The sequence below is a fragment of the Aquila chrysaetos genome, chromosome Z (genome assembly GCF_900496995.4).
Source record: "Aquila chrysaetos chrysaetos chromosome Z, bAquChr1.4, whole genome shotgun sequence".
Lineage (NCBI taxonomy): Eukaryota > Metazoa > Chordata > Aves > Accipitriformes > Accipitridae > Aquila > Aquila chrysaetos.
The window spans coordinates 86,771,399-86,792,547 of NC_044030.1; the positions used below are offsets into that span (position 1 = coordinate 86,771,399).

Here is a 21,149-nt window from a genome sequence, read left to right on the forward strand (position 1 = left end):
CACAAAACAGCCCCGGCACAGGCTTGAGAATCGAGTCTTACAAGCGTGAATAGTGTCACATACTCAAACACACCAAAATCTGGGGCTGCGATTCAAACCCATGGGCTCCAGTTGACTTGGACAGCCTGGGGCAGCCTGAGAGCATGCTGATGGAACCAGCATGGACACCAATTGGAAACCCTACCCAACAACTGAAAAACTTAAAAAAGAAGAAAAAAAAAAGAAAAAAAAAAACCCAACCAACCAAACCAAAACCACCCCCCCAACATAGTTTTCTTTTAGAGTTTAAATGCCAAATAATATTAATAAGGCATTATAAAAATATGAATACTGTAGCTTAAATAACTGCATTTAAAGGAAAGCCAGTGATAAATACATCTATTTTTAAAATTTCAGCCTGCTTCATCCATATTATAGAGAGAACTCTGCTGATCAAAAACTCAACATTGTTTTAAAATCTACTTTATTCACTGTCAGCACTGATAGCTGTGTTCTAGCTCAATTTAGCTTTTAATAAAGCTGTGCATTTAACAACGACTTTTCACAAAGCTTTTAGCCATGACCGAGCGTTTTCACCTTTATCTTCTGTTCAGGCTTACTGCTGAAATTAACTAAACAAGAAAAATGTAACCCAAAATATTTTGAGAGGACACATTATGACCATCATCCGAACTGTGCCCTTCTTGTGCATTAACATTCACTTACCTGAAACCTTCTAAGATGTAATTCTTATAATAACCCCTCAAGCCAAATTTACCAATGATGCATCAAGTCTTTTCTTAAGTTACTGCTGTTCAACATCACCAGAAGTTAAAGCTGCACTTCTCTAATTAAATCTAAGGCCCTGTACTGGTTTTAAAACACGTTCCTCTCTCTGCCAGTTTTGTTTTTGCTTGCTCGTCGACTGTGGAGTCCCCGAACACACTCTGAACAACTGCTGCCCAATTATGAAACAAGATATATTTCAGATAATAATGAAATTATTCACCAGAGAGAAAATACAGATTATGACAAGAAATGGAACAAGGAGCAACCACTGAATCCTGATTAATTAATGCAACTTTTTTTTTTTTAAATGCACTTTTCAGGGTGTAGCACTGTTTTCATTTAACACTGCTTTGAATTGCCGCCTACAGAAGTTAAAAAAAAAAAAAAAAAAGGAAAAGAAAGAAACCACAGCTATACAAGCCTGCTGACTTCTTATAAAAGAACCAGTTTTAAACTTGTTTACACTACTGATTCCAAATGAATTCAAGATGGTGGCTAGTTAAAGAAAGGGAGACCATGCCAAGGATTTTGATCAAAGAACTTCAATTCAACAATGTTCAGTTTTAATTGACCACTAATTAAGCTACATTAGTCAAAGAAAAGTCTATATCACTTCTGAGTAATGAAGAAAAGAATTCATTTAACCCTGTCCTAGCCCTCCTCCAGCCAGCTTACAGAAAAGCAGCTTCTCAAGTATCAGCCTTGGAAGCATTTCCAATATTAATATGCCAAAAAATTTTTTAAAGAGAAAAAAAAAAAAAGTGTCGGAGGAGGGCGAGCTTTCCCAGCTCGCATTCCTTCTTCCGCGGGGTGAAGCTGTCTCCCAGGCAGAGGCATTTTCGTACAGAGAGGAGTAAGCGACGAGGGGGCAGAGAATCCAGAGAGCTCTCAGCTGCTTGGCACTGCGTGCTGGGGAGAGGGCGAGCTGCACCAGCACAGGGCGGCACCGACAGATGCATACGCGTGCGTCTGTGTATTTATATGCGTGCATACATCCTGAATTTTGACAAACTACAAAAAACTCTACAAAAAAGGTCCCCCGCGACCACAGGAGTCCCCCGAGCAGCTCCGCTGACCTGCAGGGATGCTGCAGTCCTTCCTCGATGTGACAAAGCCGTTGATTCATGCATGACTCTGGTTCAAGGATGCCAAAGGAAACCTACGCCTAATGAAACGTCGGCTGCAAAATTGGGCTCTGAAATGCATTAGGGAATGAAATATTGTTTTTCAATTTAGTGTTTATGTCCTTTAAAAGTCTGCAGGATCAGATAAATTAGAGGAACCAAACAGACGCCAGCATGAGCTTGCTTAGAGCAGGAAGGTTAGACATGGCAACGCTGAGAGATGGCGCAGGGACAGGCAAGTAGGTTTTGAGAAACGCTGAAAGTTCACAGTACTCCTGTTTTGCAGCTAGGGAGAGAAGTTTGCATGATGCAGTAAACGACGCCATGGCTTTGCAGCTCCATAGCGTCGCAGCACTCTTTGATGAGGGCTATACTTGTGGCCTTAACTTGCATTATATTTTATCCTAATGATTTTTGGCAACAAACTACTGCATTTCATAGAATAGAATTTAATGAGTACCATATCTTTTTTTAACATTCTGCCAAATGCTCATTAAAATGCACTTGTTTTTGCAATGCAATAGCTAGCTATATGAAACCAAAATATTAATGCAAATTGGCATTTCTAAGTTTAAAGCGGTATTTGCATAACAGGAACCAAACATGGTGCAAGCTGAAAGAGAGCACACAACACAAATGCCTCTTAACACCATAATTATTGCAAGGAAAAAATGATGGTTTGTGCACACCATCACGAGCTCCAGGATAAAGCATCTGCCAGTTTGCGACACTGTTATCTCCTGATGCCCAGTCTCACCAAGAAAAGAGTGTCTGAAAAGACTGTGCACTCACTGGAGCTGATAAACAAGATAGGTATAAAATGCAATTTTAAAAAATATGAACGCATTTATGCAAATATGACTATCCTAACTAAAAATTACAAGAGGCATTTGAATACATGGCTGCTGGTAGCAGTGAAAGATTAGCTTGTTAGTTGAGAGCCACAAGCCAAGCCAAAGGTATTCCTACTCTAATAAAGCAGTCATTAGCTGTAGTAATCAGTACCTCAAAGTAAATACGGTTATGAACCAGACTTCGGACTCTGACACAGCAGTATTTCAAAAAATGTGTCTCTACCACAAGTGCAAAGGACCTACTCAGAAAACCAATTACTCCCTACCTATTAGCAAATGGGCGTCATCAGACGGAAGGACATTTCTGCTGTGGCATCAGCACTGGAATAAATCTTTAAAGAAGCTTCCCTTGGGGTGTACGCTGCTTTGCTTAAACACAAAGAGGAGTGGGCAAAGCCTGGGATCTGCAGTTTTTGCAGGGGTACAACTGTTAACTCTATCTTAAAAATAAAGCTGAACCATGCTATAGTTGCTTTCTCAGAGCTATCAGAAAGAATAAAAGGAACTCAAGAATTTATCTCATGGATCATCTGTAAAATGTGACCTTTATGTTAGAATGCCTCGTGTGTCTAGGAAAAGGAAAAAAAGATGCCTACCATGCCAGAGCGGGGCTCAAAAGTCCTCCAGCTCTTGTTAACGGGATCTGCTGGCACCAGCACACAGAGAGGCAGAGCTTTTTCAGGATCGTGCCCCAGGGGAGCACTGAGCGCAGGGCTGGGCCTGGGGAGCCCGTGCCTGCTGACACGGAGTTAAAGGGTTAAATTCCCAGCGACCCAGTCCTACAGAAGCAGAGCAGCTCCCTCCGGCACAGGTAGCCCCTGTAACGCCCGCTGCCATTTGTCGCTCTCCGTTGAGGGCTTTTATTAATCGCACGAGGCATCCCTGCAGACCGTCGCCAGCGTTTCTCAAATGGTTAATGGTTACTTCCGTGGCCGACGTGGAAGGGAACCAAATCATTAAACCTTCCAACCGTTCTGAAGGAAGCACTAAAGGTAGAAATTTTCAAAACTTCCGACCTGAAAGCGCTCCCACCTGTGCGCTGATAACTGCAAACACACCAACGCACACATGAAAGTCTGTATTTATGGTTCTTCTTTCTTTTTTGCAAGTAAGAGTCCTGGGATCTCATCCAGCTGGGAGTTTTAGTATGCACAGATTTAAGCACATGAATATTTCCAATGAAGCCACTGCATGCATGTACGTGCTTATGAGAATCTGGTCTACATCTTACTGGAGATTAAAAAGACAAAAAAAAAAAAAAAAAAAAAAAAAATCCCCTTTTCTGCAAATGACAGCTCAACATAAGTACCCAAGACCCTATAAAATTGCACTGGGTGACTGGGACCTCAGGCTGGACATCATAGATGGACATCAAGAAGTTACCAACAGTGCAAGTCCATAGCCACATACACTATATTTAAACACTCATTAAAGGTGATTCAGAAATGCAGATGACTGAGCCAGCAGCCCAGTTGTCACCGTCCACTCTTTCTGCATTAGACTTTCTGAACTTTCCCCAAATATTTTTCATTAGAGAACAGTTGTACTTTGAAAGTGTTTATAATCTGCTTTTAACCAAAAAATATACATGCTGTGGCTGCTGCGGTGCTGGACCCAGGCTAGGGCTCGCACAGACCACATCCCCGCACCCTGGCCAGCCCTCAGCACCGTACCTGGGGCGGGCACAGCCTATGCCCCCCGGATTAAGGAGTTTGTCCCAGGAAACTGAAAATGCTGCCATTTCCTCTCAGATCAAATACAGAGCTACAGGACACAAAAAGGATGGTTTAACGTGGCGTGATTTTATTTACTGGATCTTTCTTCCCTTTTTTTCCTTTCCCTAGCACAGTAAAAGTTGCTATGAAAAATAGTTAAGGCTATAAATAAGACACCAAGACACTGAAAGCAAATTACCATCCTATGAGTTAATAGCATACCAAATTAAAGACCTCAGTCTAGATCTTTTGAAGATCTACAACTGTAACCTCAAAATTGTGGCAGATCTCCGCATGCAATCGGAGCAGCAGAACTTATTTCGTATTCCAACTTCCACAGATCTGTGTGTGTGGTTCAGGCAGCGAGGGGGATTATCAGAAACAGGCTTCTGCCAGAAGTGATCAGTACAGAGCTGTCTATACATGTGTAATTTTATTTTCCCCTACAAGGTGCCCTCTCTTGGCTTTGGCAGAATCAACAGCCCTTCTTCACGAGACAGATGTGTGCTGGCACGGCGCTCGCAGATTCGTTAACCAGGGGAGACGGTGCTCCCCGGGAATAGGGGGGATATTTATTTCTTCTCAACGCTGAAGCAGACTATTATCCTACGGTTCCTAAGACTGTACTGAATATGAATTCTCCACAGTCACACAGATGCTGAACAGTGGCCACCTCCATTGCCTTTCTGATCAGAAGTGACCCCCCCTTCTAGTACATGTGCCACTGGTGTGAGGAAGGGCAGGCTGGGGAGAAAAAAGGAGAGGAAAAAAAAAAGAAAAAAAGATCATCCCAACAGATGGTGGCTATCGGCCACCAGGATGTGAGACTGAACTGGGACCGGTCACCTTGCATCCAAACTCTGCCTGAAGTAGATTAGCACAAAAGCATTGTATTCTAACGAACCACTGAAAACAACATGTGTTTAACTTCTGAAATGGTGAACAGTGCGTAAAATACTAATTTAGGAAGTCAAACAAAAAAACATCTACACCATTTGTTGTCGTTGTTGTTGTTTTCCTGATAAAAATAGCGACCGGCAAGTTTTATCCTGGAGATGGTTTTTATTTACAAGTTAGAAGTCTCAAATGGTGGGAAAGAAAAAGTAGTATTCTATTTGGCAAGTACACTTGCCTGGGAGCACCTTCACAGGCAGTGGGATCCCGGCAGCCCCAGAAACTTCCCTGCACCCTCTGCGAGGGGTCCTGGGACCGGGCAGGGGTTCCTGACCATCGCCGGCAAGCAACGGTTGTGTTTCATTATGCGACTCCTGGGAAGTGGGATTACTATCCCGAAGCGCCGCGTATCAGCTTACGTTACCTTATTTAAGTTTTCAGCGCTACCCCCTCTCTTTTTCAGGTGTTAATAGGAAAACCAGTTTTGCATCCCGGCAGCTGCCATCACCCGGAGTCTCGCAGCTGTCCCCATTCCCAAACCACACGCAAGGATGTGCTGCAAACGTAACGGCGGGAAGATGGCTGATCCACACTTATCCCTCCCTTTGCCAGCCAAACTTCCCGTAGGACCGGCACCGGGAGCACACGGACATCTTGTCACGGGCTCCCACGCTGAACCGTGCCGTGACGATTGCGGATGCAGAAGGATTTACTTTCTGCAGTAGGCATGGCCACGGTTTAAAACGGCAAGAAACACATTTGGTTTTCTGCTTACACCCCCCCTCCCTCCCCTCTGCCACAGCTGAAGAGTATTTTTTCATTCTGGAAATAGCGTTAATTCCAAAAAATCTCGAGTCCAATAGCCACCACAAGACTGAGGATGTATTTACGCAACCATTTTGCCGTGAAGCTAGAGGGGATGTGAGAGAGATGCAATGCGTATCAGGTGTTCAGAAATCACAGGAATTCAAATCCTTCTGTAACTCAAAATCTGTAATTGTCTAAGCACCTCAAACAACCACCACTTAAAAGACATTGATAGCTTAATCATTTCTTCTTCAGCTCTTATATTCTACCTATTTTACATGGGGGCAGAGCAACATTTAAGAGCAGCTGAACTGGCGTATTTCCTTATTCCCATTCCCAGCAGTCAAACCAGAGACTGCAAGAAGCAGAGAGTGCAATAACAAATATTTAGCTAACGTGCAGAAAAGAATAGGAAAAACCACGTAAGCCCTGGGAGGTGGGCGGCGCTGCCTCGCCGAGGGAAGCCCGGGGGCTGACGACGGGCTCCCCCAGGGCCGTGGGTGCTCCTGGGCCAGCACCCGAGCATCTCCTCGGCACGGCGGGGTGCTGCAGCGTGGTGGGACGCGAGCAGGCTCGGGGACCGGCTGGGGCAGCGCGGGGGGAGACACGCCAGCGTGCTTCCCGTTTCAGAAAAGCAGCACTTGACAGCAACTGCATTAAAGCAGTTTTAGCCTTACGTAGCTGGGATTCTCACCTAGATTAATGCTCTCTGCTGATGATAACACAAATCCTTTGAAAAACACAGGCTCTCATTGCGTATAATGGGCATTCATTCCCCACACAAACACCTTTATCTGTGCTGTATTTGCTTGCAGGGACCCTATGCAGCAGGTATCGGAGAGTACTACCTCTCCCTCTATTTGCATATTTTTTTCTAAGCTGCGTAAGATTTCTGAAAGCCTGTTAATCACTTGACTGCAAGAAAGAGCTACTGCAAAAAGCAAACCTCTGCTTTAGATACACTCGCGGTCCCTTCCAGCCCTTCCATCGCTCACAAAGGGAGCCGAGGAAGCAGCCCTCGCACCCCGTGCTGCTCTGCAGCTAACTCAACTGCAGTGACAGGTGCAGTAATAATAATATGCTGGGCAATCAACTTTTTCCCTCCGATTTGTCAGTTTAGCTTCATAATGCCATTAGGAACGTAAACATTTCTGCAATTTATATTTAAAAGTCAATAAAATAATGGGGTGCAGAACTTAACCTTTTTAATTTTTTAAGTAATACATTTGATTATTTTAATCACGTCAGTACTTAACTGAATGGGTTTAAATATGCATGTTACATCAATTTGGTTTGTTTTGTTCATTAGAAAGCCATTGAGTAATTCAGCTTTTTTTTTTTTAATTTTTTTAAATTTTTTAAATAAAAAAGGGGTGGTGGGGAGGTCGCTGAATACACTGCACAAGACCTTTTCCATGAGGATGTCCTTGAGGGACAAGTTAGCTGTGCACTGTGTCTCCCGGGAGGCATGACTGCTGCTATCATGGATTTCAGGGAAAAAAAAGAAACCCAACGTATAGGCTAATAACAGAATTTAATAACGATGATTCACCAGATGCTGGATAAACTCTTTTAACTGCAATTATGAAAGGCCACTTCGTGAGCAAAGAGCTATTTTTAAAGCAGGAAGATTTGTTTTTCACTGCGGACATCCCCTTTGTCAGGGCTGTGGCTGGTGCACACCGACTGCTGCTCTGCAATTCTCACCCTCCCGGCTGCAGAGGTGAAAAAGCCAAGTCAAATGTTAGCCGGGATTGTTCCCATCCCCTTTTCATCCACGGGTCGGCTACAATGGCAGCAGCTGTGGCGCAACCTTCCCCGCGCGGCCCCTCCAATTACCGGCACCGTGTCCCCGCGCCGGGGACGCGACTCGGTCCGTACCCCAGCCTGGCCCCGGGTCTCCGGAGAACAACGGGCGAGGGCTGCCGGGTTTTGTCGCCCTTCACCCCGGGCAGCACCCGGCTCCATTCCTCCCCGTCCGGGGGCTAGAGACCCCTCTTCTTCTGTTCAGCTGCTTTTCATTACGGAGAGAGTAGTACACGGTTTAAAGAACAATTTGATCTTGTGCACATGAGTTCTCACACCAGTCCCACTCCTGTGCAGACACCTAATAAAGCTCTGCAGGTGTATGAAATTTCCTCTACTCAAACTTTGGGGAGGGTTTGTTGGGGTTTTTTTAAATATTATTAATTTTATAGGCAAAACTAAAGTCCTTATAGGGGAAAGAATTCAAAGCTCGAGTACCAAATTTACACAACAAATTGCAGAGTGTATTTGTATTTGTGTGCACGCAAGTTTAAAATGCAGACGGAGGATTTGTGCTCTGCATGCTGCACTTCACGTGGACACCTCTGCTTGGGAAAAAGCTGAGAGCATCTAGAGCTGAAGCTGTGCCTTAGGAAACCAGACAACCCACAGCACAAAGGGACGAATCCCTCAAGACCAAGGGTCTGATTCTGCTCCTCCTGTAGCCAACTTCCAACTTTGAAAGTCCCTTTGACTCACAGGAGATAACACTGTAATAATACTTTCTCAGGAAAAACAAACCAACTAAAAAACCAACAACAAGGAAAAAACAAACAAGCAAGCAACCCCCCCCCCCCAAACCCCAAACCCAACCCCCAAAACTTGCAAATGAAGATAGATAAATTCAGTAAGTTAAGAAAAGCAAGACCTGCCCTGAATTTTGGGGGAGAAACATTTCCCAATGAAATCTCTGCTTTTGGATGATTCTGACTTGCTATGCCACAACAAAGCTAGATGCTAAATATTTTGAGATACCTGCTGAGGCCTGAGAACGCAGTCTCCACACTGAGCCCCGAGAGACTTACAGAAACTTTTTAATGAGCCTGAGAATTTCTCCACCGTAAAAAGGAACACAACAGAGTGAGAGATCATTTCTGACGTAATAATCTCAGCTTTCCGTGATAGCAGATCTTTTCATTAACCAAACAATAATAAATACAAACACTTTTGATATGAAAACACTGGGTACACACTAGCCAGCGTTAGTGAAATACAGCTTCTTGCTGTACGCGAGATTATTTTCAGCATAAGTGCATTATGGTTTTTTATTTCTGAGTGTTGGCAAAGATGTATTAAAATACAGTTCTGTGGCACCGGAATTTTGAAAGGATGATTTTAAGCTCATGTCTAGTGGTCTGTTTGAAAAAATACCTGACCAGTTAAAAGATGCACTGGCAGTGCAGTCAGTGCAGCATGCTCTGTGTCTAAGGAGGAAGGCTGGAGGGCTAGGCAGCAAACTCATCACAGCAGCACTGCAAAGTGCAGCCTGAGAAACGGGCACACAAGTTTTGACTAGCTCATCTTCACAAAAAAAATAACTTCCTTTAAAAAAAAAAAAAAAAAAAAAGGAAAAAGAAAGGAAGATCCATCCAAAGGAAGGGCAATCCTGTGCAGGTAACTTGTGCCTGGAGCAGAGTTTCCCACAGTATTTCACTATGCCTGCAGAGAGGCTGACCAACTGTGTGCTACCTTCCCCACCAAGCTGCAGGCACTGTACTGCAGTCACCTTTCCCACCACCCCGACAGGCTGACAAACTTCAAAGGCCGGTTGAAAAAAACAATAATGAAATAAAAAGTTCCACGAGCAACACGGTATCATAAAATCAGAAAGAAACTGGCCAACATAGGCTAGAATATTCACTTTTCAAAATAAATTCCCTGTGCAAAGTAAGCAAATCCCATGTCTCCAAAGTGCCACGGCAATTTTACAGTAAACCAAGTATAATGCAAACCAGATTTATACTGAAACAGGAAACAAACAATTCTTCTGCACAATTTCCTGTAGATCAATTGGAAAGGTATTTAAAGACTGCACCAGCCATTAGATCTTTTGTTAACCCCCCCAGCCCTGCCCACAAAAAAGCAGCTCACAATATACACTATTAAAAGATGTCAACACCCTAACATCATTTTCCATGTCCACCATCAATCTATAACCAAATAAAATAAAATTCTATTTATAATTTCTTTTTGAGAAAAAAACACCATAATAATTTCCAAACTGGCACAGATGAAGAGGTGAAGTTCACTTCTGATCAGCATATGCAAAGCATATTTAAAACTAAGATTCAATGTAACATCCTGCAAGAATACTGAGCTTGAATAATTCCTAAAATATTTCAGCAAAACCCAGCTTTGCAAACATGAGGCCACTTATATTTCCATCACGTACAGTGGGAAGAAAGCGATCAGACCTGCCAAGTGTAAGTTTTAATTGAACAGTAAGGTATCCTGACCCTTAAAAACAGTGCTACAGTTATTTCTGCAAACTCAAAGATTCAGCATAGATTTGTTCTATCTCCCTTCCCTTCCTCCAGAAGGTAAAGCACAAAACCACTGATTCTGTCAAAATGTGTGTGTGTGTGTCTGTATCTGACTATATATACAGTTTTATGTATACAGTTATACTTTGCAAAATTTTGTTTTCTTGTTATCAGTCCGGAGCCTACGAGATTGCCTTAATTTATGACGTAAACATAGAGCCCTTCCATAAACCCCACAAATACTGGAAAAGTCTTCCAGATATTTTGGCTTCTACTCACAATATCGAGAAGAGTAAGCATTTTTATATACATACGTATATACATACACATACGGATTTCTAATCAGTAAGGCTGAGCCACCCATAGGTGGATGCAATTTGATGAAGGAGTTGTAAATCTATTGTTACTTTGTTACAAAATCTATGCCTACACTTCGGAAATGGCTTCAAGTATCTTGTAACTTTTGCTAATAAATATTTTTTTTATGATCTGCGTGTCAGTATTCCAATATTCCCAGCAAATGAAATGCTGACATTTCTTTAAACAAAGATGAACCATAAACATCACGCTGAATTACTGCCAGTTCAGCCAAAAGGGTGCAAGTACCAGGGTCTCTCGCTTCGATTTCGAGATTTCTTCCTCCTCGTGCTCAAAAAGAAAACTTTCTCCGCGCCGTTCCCAGAGCGACGCCAGCCTCGTGCCATTCACAACTCCTCACTTGTCATTATTAAGCGTGGTACATGGAATTATTACACTCTTTGGCCTAGCCTATTAGCAGGAATGATACCATGGAGCATTCATCTTCATCTAGGAACTTTATGGAGTTGAAAAGCTTTATAATAAGAATAGCAGACAGAATGTAAACAGGAAAAACTCATTAGCATTTACTTTTTGTGATTTGATGACTTGACAAATAACTATTTCAAAACAACTAGTTTGAGAGATGGGTTGAAGCTTGTTAGGATAAAGCAAAAAGAGCAATTACAATAATTATAGGTTTCCCTATATGATTTAACACATGCGCATGGCGGGAGCTGATGATGTGATCTTAAGATACCATTAAAAGAAAATTTTGCCACTTTTGTTTTTCATTTCCATTTGCAATAATTTCTGCTTTATAGTTCCATGCATTTCAATATATTGTCTATGACCAAATAATACTTTATTAAAATCTCAGTGAGATGCAATTGAAAATAAGCAATTCTGAAAATCAAATTTAGACAGTAATCCTGCCCCCATCCCCTTTCAGGTAATGTGCACATCCTAAAATACCACACGCATCTCGGGTAACAAGAAGCAAGGCTTAGGAAAAAAAATGGCTCTTGTTGTTTCATTGCTTCCAACGCAATCCAAGTGTTAATCCAGTTAATCGCAGGTAACAGTGCACTCTTCTAACTCCTTTGCTAAAACGTCTTTTTTATAATATTTTAGGGGAAAACAAGTGGATCAAGAGCCCAACATTTATATATTACACCATCAATGTAATCACCAAGCCCTAGCTTATCTTTATTATTTGACACTGCTGGGTTTTGCTATTGTTTTAAGATCTTCTAAAACAAATATCCTCTATCGCAAGAGATGTGAAGGAAAAGATTTCTTACCGATGAATATCAGTAAATAGTTAAAGGCAAAAAGTGCTCTCCCATAGAGTGAGCTCTCCTAAAACGCCCTGTGAGCGAGGGGGAAAAAAAAAAAAAAAAAAAAAAAAAAAAGGCAAGTTGCAGAAAATGTGTTCTGCAAATCTTGCGTTTACGGCAGTTTAATTTTTTTCCAGCCATTTTTGTGACTCCTGTACCCAACTGCACTCCTCTTCCCACAGCAACTTCAATTCAGAGGGCTTTGGAATGATTTTGCATTTTTTCTTCTTTTGTTTATTCCCAGGGAAGACCTGCTTCCGCTGCCTGCTCGCAGTTCAGAGAGTTCAAACTGAATTTAAACAAGTAATTGACTTGTCACTGGGGAAAAAAAAAAGGGGGAAAAAAAAAAAAAAGGAGGGGGGGGAGGAATTCAGAACTCTATCTTTCCTGCACAAGGAAACTTGCATGAGACAGAGCAGCCCCCGCTCTGCTCCAACAACTGGGCGAAAGCCGCGCAGCCCCAAGAGCCGAGGGTCCTTTCGACGAGGCGTTGCGAACAATTAATGCATGGCATCCCCAATCTCCGCACGATGCCTGGCACCACATCAAGAGCTGCACAATGCGGAACCGGAGCCAGAACAATGCCGGCTCTATAAAACACAAAAATCTGTTTGTCGAGTGGACGCAGGAATACTTTCTCCCCCTCCCAAAGGCTGCGGTGCCGGCCTCGTCCCCCGGCTCCCGCGACTCCCTCGCTGCGGCCGATGCCTCTTCCCCGATGCCGGGGAAGGAGCGGGCAGCGCTGCCAGGGCCGCCCGTCCCCCCGCGGCACGGGGACCCTCGCCCCGCTCTTTGTGCTCTCCCGGCGCGGGCAAGCGCCGAGCCCGGGCTGGCTTTTCGCGACCACCTTCCACCGGTGCCTAGAAATACACCTCCCGCGACGGAGCCGTCCTGGGTTTTACCAGTCCCACCTTCGGAAAAACACAAAGAATAGGGGAAAAGGCCTGGCAGCCGAGCGGGGTTTATTAGCCCTGTGATGTCATATTCTGCAGTTTTATGTAAGTACGACAGGCGGCTGGCACGACAGGACGACGGTACGGTCTCGGCGTTCCCAGCCTCGGTGCCACGGACCGTGGGGCCGCTCGCTAGGCAGGCTGGGCGTTTTGCTTTCTACGTTTAGTTACTCAAAAAAAAGAAACCGACAAAAAAATAGACAACTGGGACGAGGGCAAAAAAACCCCAAACAAAAGGAAACCCCCGGCTCCCACACCCACCTCCGTTTCCCTTATCGAGCACCCCATCTTGCCCCCCGCAAGAGAAATCCAAAGAATAATGAAGTTGGTCTAAGTGTTGAAAATTGTTTACCGTAGCCCTGACGCTGTGCAAGCACTGTGCATCGCTGCTTCCTGCTCACAGGCTGCTGTCGCCAGGATTTTATTACTGAGGATGAATAGCAGCATTTAGGAACTTTTTCTTTTAAAGCTCCTGAGGCTGGCCGGCCCTGCCACGCATGGGAATGTCAGGTAGACTTTAGGTGTAGCCTGAACCGCTCTGGAATAGGGATAGCTAATAAAAAAAAAAAAAAAAAAAAAAAAAAAGAAAAAAAAAAAGGGAAAAAGGCCCTGCCGTAAATTATATGAATCTTTATTTTTTGCATTTTTATAATTTTAAATCTCAATTGTTCTTCCTGTGCAAATTCCCTTGGTTTCCACTCACAGACCAAGTGTCCCGCATTACTGCAACGCATTATTTGCAAAATATTCAAAACAAAAGATGAGGCCCACAACTCTCGCCAGTAAGCATATTACAAAAAAAAAAAAAAAAAAAAATCTCAGTTATTCAAACAGATGTTCATTCATGAGAGCGGCTTTCCGTACGAAACAATTCGAGCTGGATGTATTATAAACACACGCTGGTCTATGGCACACATGCCTACACATTCACACACGCCCGGGCAGGATAATTAGTTTGCTCCATCCACTCCATCCGAAACGGGCCTGGGTTAAAACTCTAACAGTTCCCTTTTGGCCTAACTACGCCGCCCTGATTGGTATCAGATGAAAGGAAAGAAAGTTGAAAGAACACAGGCTGGAGCAGTTTGCGAAGCCCGCTCCCCCCACGCGCTGCCCTCCCTTCCCAGCATTTCCAAATTTTATTTTCCTCTCCCTTCAGCAACAGTTCCCCTCCTTACCTCGCCCTTCCCCCTCCCCCCCCCCAAATATTTTAAAATATACTGAAATACTTTTCCTTCTCAAGACCCAGCCAGAGAAAAAAAAAACAAACCTCCAGATGGCAAGTATAAACCTTCTGCTGGGGTTATGCACAAAATACCAGACACTTTTTTTTTTTTTTTTTTTTCTTAAATAAAGCGTTTCTGTTGGGGGGGGGGGGAAGGACCGAAGTCAGGCGGCACAGGCAAGTCGCTCCAACGCGGGCGGGAACGGGGCTTTTTTTGTCATTTGCCGTTTTCTGAGGAGGACTTTTGGAGCCGGGCTCCCGCTCCGTGTCCGCGGCCCCGCTCGCTCCGCGGCCGCGCAGCCCCGCTCCGCTCCCGCCCGCCCCCCCCCCCCCGGGTTGGGTTTTTTTGGTGGTGGGTTGTTTGGTTGGGTTTTTTGTTTTGTTTTGTTTTTTTTTTTTTTCCCTTTGCATTATTTCGACTTGACCCCAAACTTTTAAGCCCGGGCGGACTTTCTGGCGCGCCGGAAAAAAACCCAAAACAAACCAGACGCCCCCAAAAGCAAAAAAAAAAAAAAAAAAAAGCGAAGCCCCCAAACCCGCCCTGACTCGCAAAAAGCGGCGGCCGTGTCCCCGTCCCCCCCGTCCCCCCCCGCCGGGCCGGGCCCCGGGAGCGCGGCGCGGAGGATGCTCGTCCCCGCCGCCATAAAACTTGTCCAAATTACACCTTTAATTGCAGCGCCCGCTTACCGCTTTCCCATTATAGTAGTACATCAAAGAGTTGCCGCCCATGCCGGGGATCGTGTATGCGCAGTACATGGTCCCGCCGCCGCCGCCGTCCCCCTCCGCTCCCGCTCTCGCAACTTTTATTTCAAACTCGCTCTCCCTTTTTTCACAACAATTCCTCCACTCGCATGTTCCCATATGGCCGGGCCAGGCGCGCTCGATATGCAAAGCAGGGCGAGACCATTCGCCGCGCGGGGGCGGAGGCTGCGCGCTCCCCCCCCCCCCGCCTCCCTCCTCCTCCTCCTCCTCCTCCAACCTCGGCGCCCCCCCCACCCCACCCTCGCCCCCCCCGTGCCCGCGTACCGCCCCGCGCCCGCGCACCGCCCCGCGCACCGCCCGGCGCGCTCCCCGCCGGCCGCCCGCGGGGCCGCGGAGCCGGGCCCATTACCGAGCGGAATACAAATGCGCTTAATTGCCTCCCCCTCTCCCTCGCCCGCTCCCTCGCTCGCCTCTCCTTTTTTTTTTTTTTTCCCCCCTTCTTCTTCTTTTTTTTTTTTTTTTTTGTTTTAATTTGATTAAAAAGCGAGTGGCAGGAAGGGAATCGTATGATGCACATCTAATAACTCCGCCATCTGTCCGTGCTGCTGGCGCGCTCCCAGCATTGTGCGCAGCTGCCGCGGCCCGCCCGCGCCCCGCGCAGCCCCGCGCACCCCCCCCCCACTTTTTTCCTTTTTTTTTTTTTTTTTTTTTTGGTGGTGGGTTTTAAATAATAAATATCCCGGCCCCGGCCCTGCCGACAAACATCGCCTCGCGCCCGCCCGGCCAACGGCGGTGGGGGGGGAAATAGGGGAAGGGGGGGGGGGGGGTCCAACCCCCCCCCCCCCCCCCAACGTTGGGACTCACTTGAGCTTGCCAAATTCAGAGCATCACAGGAAAGGAGGGCCCCTGGGAATTGATCCCAAATGAAACTAAATCATTTGCATATGCCGAAGCAAATGCCATCCGAGCATACAGCCAGTCTCCGGGCTCAACTTTAATAATTCAAAGCACCTATTTCCTTACTCCTCAACGTGGTAACGCACCACATACAGTATTAATCAACGACAAAGAGATGGTGATGTCAATTCCGAGCTGTCGTCTTGGGCGACGGCAAAGTTTTCTTTCAGACTTTCCACCCAGATCTATAGGGTCGGCGTGCGCGGCTGCGCGCGCGAGGGGGGGAGCCGGGGGGGAAAGAATGAGCGGAGGTTTATCTAACTCACTTGTTCTGCATTTATTCGGGAGGTCCCCAGAGGTTTGGGTAAACAGTACTTGAATTATAATCACACATTTCATTCAAATTTCATGCTTTGAGGATTTTTTCCTCATTAGAACAGTTAGTTGTCAATCTGACAAGATCACATTTGTAACCTTTAAACCACCCTCAGCGCCTAATACATAAGGCCAAAAATCCCAACCACCGCAGGTCAACGCGCAACAAAACGCTCCGCCAGAAAGGGAGAGAAAGCGCTCCTCCGACCCCGGGCTCCTCGCAGATGGGCAGAGCGTTGGCCGCACCGCGAAATCTACTTCAGAAACCTAACTTCCTGTAAACGTAGGTAGTAGTAATGCTCCAGAGGTGAAAAACAACAAAGTGCTTTGATCATTTATTAAAAAACACACCTTCTGGTGTTTTTAATACGCACCTAGAAATAAAGCCCGTTCTTCCCTCCTGTGTTTGCGAACTGTAAAACGCGGTGTTTTCTCTCTTAATAAAAGCTGTAGTTTCACAGCTCCACACAAAGTTATACAACTAGCATTACATTTTAGTACGAATTTTACCACAAAATTAGATTGGATGGACCTTTAAATCATCTCACTTAATCACTTTCCTGCCGCGGAAACAATCCCCTAACTCCGGCAGAATAGAGCCGTTTCTGACTGGCACTGGATCATTCTAAAAATTTCACGTGCCGATGTCTCTAGATCACGGAAATGGAGAGAGACCCGCGACTCTTGAAAAGCAATCCTTGAATCGTGACCAATGTGTCATGAAAATGACTGCAGATGATTTCAGTTTGGTTTTTGCAACCTCGGAGTGGGGAACAGTCCAACTTCATTTGGATCCTGTCATATTAGCGCTTTTATTCTCCTGAATGGGAAAATCTCGGTATAAATATACTGTACATAACTTGATAAGAAGTTAATGCGGTTTGCAGGGAGTAAGCCCATAACTATAACATAATTCTCAACACATGACAAGAAAAATTAATTACTTTACCGTATCATATTTGCATTCGACACATACATTGAGATAACTTTAATATATTTTCCCGCCTCGCTCGGGAACCTGCGATTGTCCTGGATATCTTTCATTTTCTCTTTTTCAGAAATAGAAATGTGTATCTTACATAAAATTCACATTATTAATAACCGCCAGGAATACGTCCAAGAGACACCGACCGCACGCAGGGCTTTGAAATGACGCAAGGCGAGGCGGTGTTAGCCCTCAGCCACCCACCCTCCCCTTCCCGCACCCCTCCGCCCCGGCAGCCCCCCAGCGCAGCCCGGCTCGGAGACCCCCGCGGCATCGTCCAGCTCCCACCCTCCAGCTTTCGGGAGTGCGGCTCTGCTGCTGGCACGCCGGCAGGGCCGGGGGACGCGTCTCCAGCCCCGCGGCCCGAGCTGGGCTCCTGGCGCTAACGGGAGCCCGTTGATTACAAGAGCAAACCGCTAAAAATACAAGGGGAGTTATCTGACGAGGAGCAGCCTTTTTAAAAAATTACATCTTTGTTGGTGTTTTAATCTCCAAATGCAGCGCTCGATGAATTTGCATCTGGCTGCGACACAGCCACGTCGGGGATTTTCGCTGAACCGGGCAAGAGCGGTTGTTCCGCGCTGGGTTCTGTTGTTAATGCGGGCTGCTGGAGAGCCAAGCTCCCCGCCAGGACTCGGCAGCGAGACAGGCGAGGATTCGCCGCCGGGATTCAGCTCCGGACATGCCGGTGTGAGGGTGGAGGGGGATGCTGCAGGTGCAGCTGTGCGGGACCCCCTGCAGACCCCCGCGCCTGCATCTGCGCTGCCGAGCAGCTCCCCCCGCACACCCGCCCGCCGGTGGGCATCAAGCAGCGCCGACATCTTCCAGCCCTTGCCGCGGAGCGGTGCCGGCAACGATGCAATTACGGCCTTCGTCTTAACGAGAGGTTGGCAGCGTGGAGACGCCGAGGCGCGGGCGGGGAAGAGTGACGTGGGGACAGCGCGTCCCACCGCCCCGCGCCGCTGCCGGGCACCGCGCCGGCCTCCTCCAGCGAGGAAGAGCAGCTTCCCTGCGGTCCTGCCTGACCGGCGCCTTGTCTCCGCTGCCCCAAAGGTACTCGTTATCCAGGGAAAGGGTCAAGGAGGAGCACTGAAACCTTTGTTTTGGTAAACGTGGTGTTATGCCGTACCCAGAAGGAATGCCACCAAAGGGCAGGGGAGTTGAAAATGCAGAAAACGCTCCGATAACGCATTGTTTCAGCACTTTCTGTGTTGGGCGTCATTCTTTCAGCATCTTCTAGGTCACTGGTAACAGAACCAGGCTGATCAGGTGTAACTTATCCATGTGCTTACGGCATGAACATATTCCCCTAACACAACACAAGTAGGGACAAATTCAGGTCAATGTGTCACCTACGGAGCATGACACAGCAAGCGGAGGACACCAGGGTACGTGGCCATGTTGTCAGAATCCAGTTACTTCAGCGTTATCTAAGCTAACAATTTCTTCTATGGCCCTCCTGTTCCATTTTTCCCTTTGCACCGCTGGTCTCCCTGGACCAGCCACCCAGGCAAGGTACGGCCAACTGGTGAATGGGCAGAGAAACCAGGTGGGGCTGCCTAGAAATAATCAGTGCTGTGACTTCTGTGATACCATTTCAATGTTTTGGCATGTATGTACTGGGTTCCATTGTCTACTCGCTTCTCTTGTGTCAGATTCCAGAAGAGGGTGAGGAAACATTCGAGAAATCCAAGAAGAAGCACCAGAAGAAGAAGGACAGAAAGGCAGGTTCTGCAGCTCCCGCAGGAGGCCATCTCTCCTGGTCCAGGAGAGGAGGAGGGAATGGGTCCCTGCTTTTCCAGCAAGATTTTCGAGACAGATAATTTGGAAAGGGCCTCATCCAGAGTGGTGCTGAGCACCCTCCTTGGTCAACCACGGGGGCTGCAAGGGATGGTGTCCCGACGGAGCGGCTCTGCCACTGGCACGCTTTGTGTCTGGAAAGAGACCTTCCAGAGCGTCATACCAAAAGGATGCTGGAAGGAAGAGACAGCAGTCACGTTCCTGATGCTACTGCAACTGAGGTCCTCAGAAGAGGAGCAAAGAAAGGGAAGCTGTCTGCTGGATGACAAGCTTGCAGCCACAAATTGAAACGAATAATGGTAAAATACCAAGTAAGATGACTAAAATAGCCAGAATTCCTTTAAGTCTGGGTCACGTGGATAATCTCATCCTTCTTACACAAATCCTTGAGTGTACTTATTAAAATGTACCCGCCGTGGGTGCAGAAGTGGCTCTGAATGCCCAGATGTGAAGAATTTTACCCAGCTGTGGTGTTCTGCCCCAGCTGAGTGACCAGGACCTCCACCCAGAGGTCCCATGAAGACATGCCCCACCTCACGCCCCGCCAGCCTTTTCCGACCAGCTTCTCTCCTATTTAAGGAACACAAAAAGAGAAGCAAACCCCAGCTCTGTTCCCCAAAGCCAGGTCTACTTTAGGAGGTGCCAGAGCTGAGCTAAAGGTTTCTTAAAATCCACCCCAAGTACCTGCGTGGGGACGGCGCCGGCGGCTGCAGAGCTCAGCCAGGGACAGCCACCGGTGCCTCTCACTGGAGGGGACGCAACCGAACCACAGAAAGCTCATTCAGATGCTGGATGAACACAAGAACAAGTTGCACCATATTTACCTTATACAGACATAAAGATGGGGCACGTTTTCAGTAGCACACGCCGTGGCCATTTTCTGGTCTTGGTTTTGGAGAATCCCAAATCGAGTTAGAGATAAACCTGCTGAACTCCGGGTGACTAGTTTATAACCGTCTCTTGCGTAACCATTGCAACTAAAGGTAACGCTTATTTTCCTACAATTTGTACATTAATATTCTCTCCTCTCTCCCCAGGAAGAGGTTCATATTCAGATACTTGTGCACCATAGACTGAATACAGTATAAATATCTAATTATACAGATGCTATATGAATAAATCAGATCCTAAAAGCCACAGTCTCTAAAAAGCTAATTTAAACCAGCCAAATGTGGATACAACCGCTTCAACATTATAGACTACCTATTGATGGCAATCCTAATCAACCCAACAATCCTACGCTTTTTCTGCCAGGAGGAAGCGAACCTTTTTCCCAGCACTCAACTCATGCTCCCCTCTTCCTCGTTAAGGGGACAAACTCTCCACCAGATGTTTTAACCAGGTGCAGCTCGTGGAGTGGCCCTGCCAGTTGGTTATTCCAGCAGAGAGCCGGGACGGCCGGCAGCACCGCCTCAGCCTGCTTCTGAAGGACTCGGGACTGACCCAGACAGCACCCAGGGCGATGCCGCTCTTAGAGTCCTTGTCAACAGCAGTGCTCTGTGCATGAGTCAGGCCATCATGCTAGTACCTAGGCCTTGCTAAATTTTCAAATAATTTCAATAAAAATGCATTCGCAGGCTTTCTTCTGAATTGAAATGGTTGGTCAGACATGACTCGTGGGTGTCAGGAACAGTGCTGATTCCACCGAATTCTTGTACGTTTGCATGTATCGAACATGTTAGATGGGCACATCTGCCATATCCAGAGCAGGTTTTAAGCAAATTGCCCTTTCAGCAGTGACTGAGTCAGTGACATAATTGCATGTGCTCCTGTTCTTGCACGGCCAAGCACAAACTAATTGGTGGAAGTGGGGGCTGTGACTGAGGTTGGACGCCAGGAATATGGCAAAAGAGTTACCAGACGTTGGTAATCTGACGTTGCCAGAACAAACCATAGAACATCTCTGCAAGCATCCGTCAAGTTTAATCTGTAAAATACCAAACTTCTTCTCCTTTTACCTCAAATGCTATACAGACTGTATTTACTAGATAGCACATGAAGTTAGTAACATAATAAAACCCTAGATCAAAACTAGCTATTGAAAACCAAACCAGCATCCAACGTTTGCTTTCCAGATAAGCCAGTTTTAACACATGATCAGGCTGAGCACATCCCCTCAGCTGC

At 46.3% G+C, this 21,149-nt stretch overlaps 1 protein-coding gene across 24 annotated transcripts in view; it reads right to left on the reverse strand.

Annotated features, from left to right (window-relative positions):
- TCF4 (transcription factor 4) overlaps window positions 1-21,149 on the reverse strand; it is a 247,603-nt gene that overhangs the window by 57,681 nt on the left and 168,773 nt on the right. For 3 of the 24 annotated variants that reach the window (XM_030003641.2, XM_030003637.2, XM_030003636.2), the window contains exon 1: window positions 14,954-15,176. The exons of 20 other annotated variants lie outside the window; for them this stretch is intronic. In XM_030003641.2, the coding sequence (XP_029859501.1) occupies window positions 14,954-15,127 (174 nt within the window). In that variant the 5' untranslated portion in view covers window positions 15,128-15,176. Of the gene's footprint in view, window positions 1-14,953; window positions 15,178-21,149 lie in introns of those variants that run through there. One more of the 24 variants, XM_030003639.2, reaches the window with a different exon arrangement.